The following is a 10,774-nucleotide window of genomic DNA, read 5'->3' as shown; positions in this document are numbered from 1 at the left end:
TCAGGGAGCCGGGAAAAGTTTGGGATAAGGGACGGGATCTGGGATCAGAGCTCCCAGTCCCGCCGATGCTCGGCAGCGGGGATTGGGGCAGCCGGCGATTCCATGGATATTCCCAGCGGGATTCTCCTGGCCTGCTCCCTCTGCCTCCTGCTCGGTGAGTGACCATCCCAATCCCCCCCCAAAAAATGGGAATGGCTTGGAAAAAATGCTGGAGAAACCTTCACGCGGCTCTTGGAGAAGTTTTGCCGGGAGCTGGAGGCTGCTGGAATGGGATGGAGATCCCGGAATTCCCGGGAAGCTCCCGATCCCTCCTCGGCTTTGGAGCGGGATTAATCGGGATAATCCCAAAGGATCGGATATTGGGAGGGGGGGAAGGAAAGCTCCCTTTTCCCGAAATCCAGCTTTTCTGAGGTTTGCCCCTTTGGAAAACGGGGAATGCTCGGGGTTAAATTTAGGAGAGGCTTTAGGCGGAGTTTAATTCCAGGAGCCGATCCTGCGGCTTCTCCCGTTCTGCTCCGGGGGGCTGGGATGGATTTTTCTGTTTTTCCCCGGGGTTTTTCCTTGGGAAAAGCGGCTCCCTGTTGCTGCTTTAATCCCATCTGGAATCCACCCGCTCTGGGAGCCGCCGAACTGGGGGGAAAACGGGAAAAAAAATGGGGAAAAAATCGGGAAAAGATCGGGAAAAAAAGCGCTTTTCCCCACTGCCAGGAGCTCGGCCACCGGCTCGCGCCTCCTCCAGCTGCAAACATTCCCAAACTTCCTGCTGGAAAACGCGCCAGGCTGCTCGGGGTTTTTATGGGACTGGCGCTTTTTGGGATTTTTTTTTTTTTTCCTCCCTTTCTGCCGGGGGATCCTTTCAAGGGAGCCGCGGCCGAGCTGCTTTTCCTGGAATAATTGGATCCATGTGTGGATGGAGGGATGGATGTGGCTCTGGAATGGGATGTTGGAAAAATCCTGGGAGCTGCCAGATTCCCAGGAAATTCGTCCATGGACACGATGCTGGTCCGTAAAGGGAGAGCATGGAAAGGGGATTTGGGAATTCTGCCTTGGGATGTGTGGAAATGATCCCTGAATTTGCTCCTTGGGATGAAACATTCCCTGCTTTTCCCTCCTCTCTCCCAGTTTGGGTTTTTTTTTTTGTTTTTTTTCCTCTATCCATGGATTTTTCTGCCCATGATTTTCTCACAGGGATTTCCATCCTGGGGAGTTTCTGTCCCTGGATGTTTCTGGATCCAGGGATTTTGTGGGAATTCCGGAAGCACAAGGTCCTGCTGTAGCAAACCCCCTCCGGAGCTTTGGGAAAAAAATTTGGGAGAGCAGGAATGTTTTTTTGGGAAACAATTTTGTGGGAAGGCAGGAATGTTCCAGGATGACTGAGCTTCTGTTCATCCCCAGCATTCCCAGCTCTCTCATCCAAATCCCAGGATTTTCCCTAAAGCCAATGACAAACTCCGGGAGCTGGCAGCATTCCCTTGGATTCCCAGGAATTCAAGCCCACCCTGCCGCTTCCCAGAGTTCTTTCCCAAAATTTCTTTACCCTTTAGAAAGTTTTCCTTGTTCAGCTCAATATTCCCTCTCCAGGAATTCCACCCTGAGCTCCGGCAGTGCTGGAAGCCAGGGGAAAAAAAGCTGGATTTTCCTCACAGTCCCAGAAAAACCGGGATATTCTTCTGGGGAATCAGAAAACTCTGGGGCAAAGGCAACAAAATCCAGCCCCAAATTTTCATGGAAGCAGAACCAGGGTTGGGAATCATGGGAAAGCTTCCAGGCACTTCCCAGAGTTCCTTTTCCAGCTGGGAATCCCCAGGGATTCAGGCAGGGCAATTTTCCCCTTTTCTCCTCAGGTTTTCCAAATTTTCTCCCCAGTTTTTCCAGTTGCCCCTCCCCTTTCCCCCCCACTTTTTCCCTCCTTTATTCCCATCGTTCCCCCCAGTTTTTCCAATTTTTCCCCAGTTTTCCCACTTCTCTCTCCCATTTTTCCCCCATTTTTCTGGTGCCTGTGCGTTTGGAATCATCCCCATCCCAGAAATTTCCCTTCCAGGACTTCTTTCTATCCTGATTTTTACCCTGGAGGAAATGTGGATTTTATTCCCATCCTTCTTTCCCAAAGATTTGCTTGTTTCCCAATATTTTTCCTGACAAGATTCAAACACAAAATCCAGGAAAATTAAGAGGAAAATCCATCCCATCCAGTCTGACACTTCCTCTGCATCCAAGACTCTTCTGGATTTTGGAATTTCTTGCTGGGAATCCAAAGTCCCCAAAACTCCCTCTGATTCCAGGGTGCTCTGATGCCCTTCCCCCTTTCCCATCATTCCATGGCCAATCCCAGCTTCCCTCTCTCCTGAGGTTTTCATTTCTTTGGGATGTGAAATGAGGTCAACGCTCCACAAAATATCTTGGCTCTCATCCCTGTCTCCCGGGTTTTTTTATCCCTGTTTTGGTTTTTTTTTTTAATCCTGGTTTTCTAGAGTTTCTTTCTGGATCATTTGGAAGCTCCTTTTCCTTGGAATCCATGGTCAGATTCTTCCATTCCCTTCTTCAGGAGCGGATTTGTTCCTAAGATTCCAAACATTCCCTTTTTCTCCAACATTCCTGCCTATCCAAACATTCCTGCCTATCCAAACATTCCCATCCTGGATTTTTCCACCTGGGAAGCAGCAGTGCCAAATTTTCCTGCCGACAGATCCTTTATATCCCGAAAAATTCCAACCTGAGCATCCCATCCCTGTCCTGGAGGAGGATTCCAAGGTTTTGCTTGGAATGAAGCATCCAGCAGGATTCAGGGAATCCAGTCCAGGATATCCAGGTTATCCATGTCCATCCTGCTGCTCTATCCTGGAGTTTGGGCCGTGTCCCTCTGTGCTTCCCATGGATAGCATCTCCAGCATTCCCAAAATTCCTGCTCCTAGGGGAATTCCTGATTTCCCAATTTCCTATCTGGATCTGGCTCCTGGCACAGGGAGGAGCTGCCAGAGAATTCCCCAAATTTTGCTCAAGGGAATTTCTCTGGAATTTGTTCCCTGTGAGCACCGGATTCCTGGGATTGGGATTGTGGATCCTGCTCCTGCTGTTCTGTGGGAAGTGGCATTTTCCAGAGGGAAAGGACCAATCCCAAAAATCGCCCTGTCCCAGCTGGAATTCCATCCTTAGGGATATCCCCCTCTGGAGCTGCCTCTCCTCAGCTCCTGCTCCCACAGGGAATGGGAATCCAGCTTTGGATCCTTGGGAAAACCCTTGGGAGTGGCTGGAATCCCTTTTCCATGGATCTCATCCTGTGATCCCCATGGAAGTGGCTCAATCCATGGATTCCAGAGGGAGAAGTTCCTTTCTCCTTCCCCTTCCCATCCTGGCTCTAGGGAACTTCCAGGATGAGCTATTGAGGGCTGGGAATGGGCTGAATTCCAGGAATTCTGAATCCTAAATGAGCTCTGAGCTCCATCCGCAGGGCTGGATATTCCCTGGGAACTCCAGGATGGAGAGCAGAATTTTGGGATGCTGCAGATGAGGTGGGACTGGAATGCTTTGGAATTCCCATCCTGGCTGGGATGAGAATGGGATCAACCCATCCCTGTTCCTGCAGCATCTTCAAAAATTCAGGAGCAGCTTTCCCAGGATGGGCAAGGTTGGAAGCACCTCTGGAATCATCGAATCCAACCCCAAGTGGGAGAACCCGGAGCGGGGCTGGGGTTGGAATAATCCCATGGCTGAGATTCCCCAATAGATTTTGGAATTCCAAATTCATCCACGTGGAATTGGTGTTTTCCAGCTTTTTCGCTGACAGATCTTTCCCTTTTTTCCCCAGGATTTGGGAATTCCTTCAACATCGACACCAAGAGGCCCCAGATCATCGTAGGATCCAGGGAATCTTTTTTTGGATACACAGTGCAGCAGCACGACATCGGCGGGAAGAAATGGTGAGTGAGCTCCAGGAAACTGGGAATTCCAGAGGGAATTTCGGTGGGAATTACACCAAATCACCCCAAATCTCTTCCAGAATTCCCAGGAATAGCTGGGCCAGGATGTGGTTGCTCCTGGACATGCTGAATGAAGGAAAGGTTTTCCTTAAAAAAAGAGGAATTTTCGGTGGGATAAGGGAATATTGGGAATTTGGGAAGGGTGGATGTGGAGGAGTGTCCTGGCTGGATCACGATTCCTTGGAGCCCCCCCAGGGCTGGAATCACGTCTGGAATTTGTGTCCAGGCCATCCTGGTTTTTACAATTTGCATGGAGGAGCCAGGGCCTGGAGAATCGATCCATCGGGAATGTGGGATGAGCCTGGGATTGGCTCAGGTTTGGGATTTGGGGTGGGTTTGGCCAATCCCAGGGATGAATCCCAGGGGATCCCACCCAGATGTTGGCAGAGACCTTTGGTACATTCCAGGAGCATATCTGGATGCTCCAAATCCCATGGAATTCCCTGGAATTCGGGATCTTCCCCCCAGGTGGATGAATCCAGGCTTAATCCCATAATTAATGCAAGGGATACTCCTGGAACTCTGGAATCCAACCCTTGCCTCCTTTGGAAAACCCTCCTGTACCCTGAACCTGAGATTCCCATTCCATGGAGTTTTGGGAAGTCAGGGTCTCTCTTTCCATGGCTCCCAGCCCCATTTTCCACCAGGACTGGTGGAAATTCCCATTGGAATTGTGCATCCAACGGAAGGGCTGATGCCTTGGGATGAAAGTTGGGAGTTCAGTGTTTCCCGGGATTCTGAGGGAAATTGCTGGGAAATCCCAGTTTTGGGAATATTCTCATCCCAGTTGTATCCATAGGAAGTGTTTTAGTTCCATCCCAGCTGAGGGGCTGCAATTCCCAGGATTTTGGGATCTCTTATCCCATTTTTCCATGTCACCACCACTGATGGGGTGGCCAAGGGCTGAATTCCCTGGAAATCAGGAAGTTTTTCCTGCTTTCCCAAGCAGGACCAAAGACCATCCCTGGCTTCTTTCCCCAACTTTTCGTGCCAACATCCGCAGGATCCACCTCTAGTTTTTCCTCCTGTTGGTTCCTCTGCTTGGAAAAATGGAATTTTTTCCAGCAGGATCCTATGGATGGACAAGGACTAAAAACTCAGGACAGCGCTGCTGGAATCTGCAATTGAGCAGGAAAAAATTCCAAGGAAAAATGTGGACACAGCTGAAAAATAGAGAAATCTGGGAGCAACCAGAAACCTCTGGAATAAAAACCATGGATGTGCAGAGGGAGCTGGATAAGAATTCCAGGAGCTGGACAATTCCAGGAGCTGGATAATTCCAGGAGCTGGCAGGACACGGAAGGAATGTCCTGAGACCCCAATTCCCGCTGAGCATCTTCCAATCCCATCCCAAAGAATTCCACAAAATCCACTGGAATACAGCAGAGACTCCGTGGTTCTCCCAGAATCCCGGCCATGGATGTGCCGGGACGCAGCTGCCAAATTCCAAGAGCGGAATCCGAGGATTTTGGCACCTCTCCTTCAGTCTGAGCCTTTTAATGCTGCTTTTGGCTGCTGGGAATTGTTTGGGAACGGATTCCAAGAATTTTGTGTTTATGTTTTATTTCCATATATTTCTAAAGGAATATTGGAGTGGCTCCAAACAGATTGGATTTTCCAGGTATTTTTGGAAGTTGGGAATTTTCCCCTTTTCCAGACTTTTCCAGGAACCACCCAGACTTATGGAAGTGCATCCCAGAGAGCGGAAAATCCATGAGGAAAATCTGTGAGGAAAAAACTGGGGTTATTAAACTCTGGGAGGGGGGAAAATTCCACTTGGATATTTAAGGCTGGAAAAGCTCATCCATGTGGGATTTGATTTTGCTCCGGCATTTTCCAGAGCAGTGAGGGGTTTCCAGACCTCCTTTTCCACACTTTTTCCATCTTTTCCGTGGAGCTGGAGATGCCTTCTCCGAGTGGGGATGGAAAAGATGACAACAGGTGCCTGGAATTCATCCCAAAAACCACTGGAGCTCCATGGAATGGCAGCTTCCTGCTCCTGGAGCAGGCAGGGAAATGGGGACCTGGAATTATGGGATCGGAGCATTCCCGGTGTCCAAACTGGAGATTTTTGGGAAAACTGGAAAAAAACTGGGAACTCCCTGTGCTGCTGGGACAAAATGACCTGGGAGGAATTTTGGGATAAGGAGAAGGAATTCCTGGGAGGATGGAGTGGTTTTGGAGGATTTGAATCCCAAATCCAGGCAGGTTGGACACTGTGGGTGGATTTCTTTGGGAATAATGAGCAGAATTCCCACAAATGGGATGTGTATCCCTTAAAACCTGGAAGCTCTGGGAATGGGAATGAGAGCTCCTGGATGTTCGGGGCAAACACAGCCTGGAATCTCGTGGAATTTTGGGAAGAATCTTCCCGGAGGTCCCAGAGCAGGGAAAAAAGGGGAAAAAATTCCCTTCATCTTTCACCTCCCCCTTCCAAGTCTTTGTCCGGAGTGCTTCCCATCATTCCAGGAGCTGTGGCTGGGAGCATCTCTGAGCTCCTTTTCCAAGGAATCCTGGAGAGGGGCACAGACAGGGACAGGCAGCGGTGACAAATCCCTGTCCGGATCCCAAATCCCAGAAAACAACAGATAACGGGAGAAAAGGCAGCCCAAGGAACTCTGGAATACCGTGGGCAGCAGGAATGCCAAATTCCTGTTTTTCCCGGAGTTTTCCCCCCATTTTTTGGGATGTTAAGGAGGTGTTTCCAGGCAAGGCCTCTCCCTGGTTCTTGGCTCAGCCAGGATTTTCCATGGAGCTGTTCTGGGATCCCACAGGATCCTGTGGGATCTCCAGCTTCCCTCTGGAGATTCCCAAGAAAACTGGGAATTTCCCAGGTGACTTTTCCCAATCTCCCACTCCCAACCCAAACAAACCCTTCTCCTTCAGAAGCGCTGTTGATTCCCAGATTTTTTGCCACCCCATCCCTGGAATGTTCAAATCCAGCTCGCAGCAACCTCTGGAAGTGGGGCTGGAATGACCCAAACCATTCCATGATTTTCTTGAAAACGAGACCAAAAAGAGGGAAAATCCCCCAAAAAAAACTGGGAATAGGGTGGGCTGCCACAGATCCTGCATCCCAGGGTGGGAGGGAGAGCCAGGAGCAGACATTATGGAATTCTCTGCGCTTCCATCAAAATATTCCAAGCGCTCTGGTGGCGGCCAAGCCACGGGAGAATTCCAGCCAAGAAAACCTCTGGCAGGAGCTGGAAAACAGAAACCCCTGGAAGTGTTTTTCCAGATCAGCACAATTCTGGCTTTCAATCCAGCCAGAGGATTTTTCCCTCTTCTTTTTTTTCTTTTCCCTCCTCCTTTTCCCTTCGGCCAGGCTCGGACCGGGATTGTCCAGGATCAGGGCCTGGAGCTCAGGGGTGCAATGGGATGAGCTTTAAGGTTTTTCCCACCCAAACCATTCCAGAATTCCTGGATTTTGCTGGTTTGGAGCCTTTCCCAGCCTGCAGGCATGGACACATCCCATTCCCAGCCTGGCTGGAAAACTGGGAATCAGGAGCCAGCACTGGGCTTTGCTTGGAGAGCAGTATCCCAGGGTATTCCTGCTTTTCCTCTCCTTATGTTTTTGGGGATGAAAGTTAAAAATCCATCCTCAGACAGCTCGGAGCAGTCAGAGCTTTTCCCACTTAATCCCTGTTGGTTTTTTTTCCCTTTGTTTTCTCCGGGAGCAGGGAACGGAGAGGGAGGCGAGGCAGGAATTGTTTGGTTCTGATTTTCTTTCAAAGCCTCGTTTTTTTGGCCAAGTTGTGATGCAGGAGCCGCTTCCCTCCTGGGAATCCAAGGAAAAATCGGGAGATTGGGATGAGTTCAGGATGTGTGGAGGGGGAAAGTTTGGAAAAAAACAGGAATGTCTCCCTTCTATAGTGGAATGCTCCAGTTTTCTTGGGATGAGCTGGTTTATTTGGATATTTTTGGGAATTTGGGATAACCCATCCCAAATCCCTGATTTTTTTATTTTGCTTTTGGAAAGAAAAATCCAGGATTTTCTAGCCCAAGTTTCCAAGTAAAGGAAGAGTGGAGCAGCATCCCCAAAAACACCTTCCAAACAGCTGGAAAAGCCTTTTTGCCGAGCTGCCAAGTTTCCATGAAGATTTGACAGCTCCAGCTGATTAATCATTCCCATTTAACCAAAAAGGGAAAACAATTCCATTGTTTTTTGGGAGACAAAAATTCCAGCTTCGGGAGCTCCGCAGCTGCTCCGCATTCACGGCAAAAGCTGGGAATGTTTGGGTTTCCTTTGGGTTTGCCTCGTCATCCCAAAAGGATGATCCAACCCCAAACCTGCTGTTTTTTTGGGAATATTGATTAATGGCTGGTGTAATCATATTAATATGGGAATATTAATTCATGGAAAAGTCTCCAAGAGGCTTCCCTGCAGGATGGGGGGCCACATCAAGCTGGAGCTGCTCCCAGAAGTTCATGGAATTCCATGTATCTGAAATTCTTTAGGAATTGGGAATTACACCAGGAGATCCTCATTTTCCGAGGAGCCTCCACCTTTATTCCTCCTCATCCTCAAGGTTTTCCCATTCCCCTTCCCGATCTTCCACCTTTTGCCTCCTCTCCAAACCAAATGGACTTGAGAGTGTGGGAGAGCCTCAGGAAAACGAGCAAATTCCTGAAAAATCTCAGATTTTCCTGGATGCTGTTGAGGACAGCTCCAGCTGGAGATGATTTTCCCGTTGTGAATTCCCACATTAAGCCGTAATTCAGGAAGTGCTTCCATGAGAATCAGATTCAGGAGCTTTTCCTTGGGTGAGCGATTCCGGTTTGGGATAAAAGAATGGGATGTTTGTCTTTGGAGCAGCAACATTTTTAAGGAATGACAATTCCTGGTCTAACAGGGAACATCTGTGCCGGTGGCTTTTCCAGCTGCTGGGAAGGGCCCTGTGGAACAAAAGAGCTCCTGTTTATCTGGAGATCCAGACTGGGATGGTTGCATCCATAGAATTTTTGGGAAGCTAAAATTCTTTTTTTTAAATCCCATTTATTTTGGGAGCGGCAATTGCCAACAACTCATGGTGCCGAGGATTTTTGGGATAGCCTGGAATGAAGGGATGGATTCCTTAGGTCCTGAGCTCTTCCTTCTTTTGGGTTGCTGGGTTGGAATGCTGTGGGCAAGAAAAAGTGGGAAAAATGTTCGGATGTCCCAAAAATATCCCGACTGGAAGTTGGTGTCCTTACTGGGGAATGGGATTTAGCAGCTGCCTTCTTTTGGAGAGCAGAAAAATTCCTGATGTCCACTGGAGATCCCAATGTTTGGCTCCTGATGTTCAGAAAAACTCCAGCTTGGAGCAGATTCCCTTCTCCAGGGTTTTCCTGGGGAAAATTCCTTCCCTCCACTGGAGATCCCAATGTTCATCTCCCAGTGCTTGTAACAACCCCAGCTTGGAGAAAATTCCTTTTTCCAGGATTTTCCCTGGGAAAATTCCTTCCCAATTTCCTCACCCACCCGTGGAGATCCCAATGTTCAGCTCAGGGCTGTTCATAACAACTCAGGGTTGGAGCAAATTCCCTTTTCCAGGATTTTCCGGGGAAAAATTCCTTGTGGATCCCAGTGGGATTTGCTGGAGGCGCTCCACCAGCTCCTTGTTATTCCTTCTGGTTCTGCTGGAATCCTGCATCCATATCCATGTCCTGGGAATGAAGTGGGAAGTGTCTCCATATCCATGTCCTGGAGATGCTCTGGGAATGAAGTGGGAGGTGCCCATGGAGGGGGTTGGGATGAGATGATCCTTAAGGTCCCTTCCATCCCAAACCATTCCATGACCCTATGGAAAGGCTCCTCCATAGGCAGTGGAGAGAAGGGACAATCCATGATGATTCCGAGGGATTTGGTGCCACCATGGAGCTGCTTCCCTGCTCCTGCATGTTCTTCCAGGTGGGTTTGGGTTTTTCCTCCCTGCTATGAATCCATTCCTTGCGGATGATGGGAATGAATTCCATAATTCCAGGTGCCAGAGTCACATTCCCAACTTTTTCCTCTTTCCATCACGAAGAGAAGGAGAAGCTTTCCTTCCACCGAAGTTGGGGCCCTCTGCTGCCACTCCCAAATCTGGGAACTGTGGCTGAGGAGCCCTTTTTTCCTGGGGTATTCCCGCTGTCCCGGTGCTGACGGCTCCGTGTTTTCCGCAGGCTGGTGGTGGGAGCTCCGTACGAATCCAACGGGCAGCAGAAGACCGGAGACGTCTACAAGTGTCCGGTGTTGAGTGAGAGCCATGGAAACTGCACCAAGCTCAACCTGGGTACGGCGTTCCAGCCCCAGACATCCCAAATTATCCCTGGAGAATGGGACATTGGGAAGGGATTCCTCCCTGGGAAGGTGGAATTCCCAGAGAAGCCCCTGGATCCCTGGAAGTGTCCAAGGCCGGGGTTGGATGGGGCTTGGAGCACCCTAGGATGGTGGAAGTTGGCACTGGATGGGCTTTAAATTCCCAAATTTTTCCATGATTCCCAGTTTGCTTCCCAAAGTGGGAGCTCTGGCTCATGGGGAGCTGCGTTTTCCGGAGGAACAGTTGGATCAGGATTTGGGACACAGCTCAGTGACCAATCCCATTTAGGATTGACAGGGCTGCCCTGGGGCTGTTCCCGATTTCTGGGCTGTGCCGTGGAAAAAACAGGGATTCCCTGGGAATCCAGTATGAGGAGCTGAGCCCTCCAAGGGGTTTCCTCCTTTCCAGTTCCCAGTCTCATTCCCAAAAAAATTTTCCTTCCTTGGCTGTTCATGTAGGAAAAACCCAATTTTTCTAAATTTTTACTCACCTCCCAGAAATCCCCAGAACCTGGAG

At 49.4% G+C, this 10,774-nt stretch overlaps 1 protein-coding gene across 1 annotated transcript in view; it reads left to right on the top strand.

Annotated features, from left to right (window-relative positions):
- Window positions 1-10,774, top strand: part of ITGA11 (integrin subunit alpha 11) — a 35,497-nt gene continuing 24,723 nt past the window's right edge. The window contains exons 1-3 of the mRNA XM_041418969.1: window positions 1-154; window positions 3,806-3,917; window positions 10,122-10,231. Coding sequence (XP_041274903.1) covers window positions 103-154; window positions 3,806-3,917; window positions 10,122-10,231 — 274 coding nt within the window. The 5' untranslated portion in view covers window positions 1-102. The remainder of the gene's footprint in view (window positions 155-3,805; window positions 3,918-10,121; window positions 10,232-10,774) is intronic.

This window comes from Onychostruthus taczanowskii, unplaced genomic scaffold, assembly GCF_017590055.1.
Source record: "Onychostruthus taczanowskii isolate IOZ18803 unplaced genomic scaffold, ASM1759005v1 scaffold6, whole genome shotgun sequence".
Classification (NCBI taxonomy): Eukaryota; Metazoa; Chordata; class Aves; order Passeriformes; family Passeridae; genus Onychostruthus; species Onychostruthus taczanowskii.
This window is presented reverse-complemented; position numbering and strand designations above follow the sequence as displayed.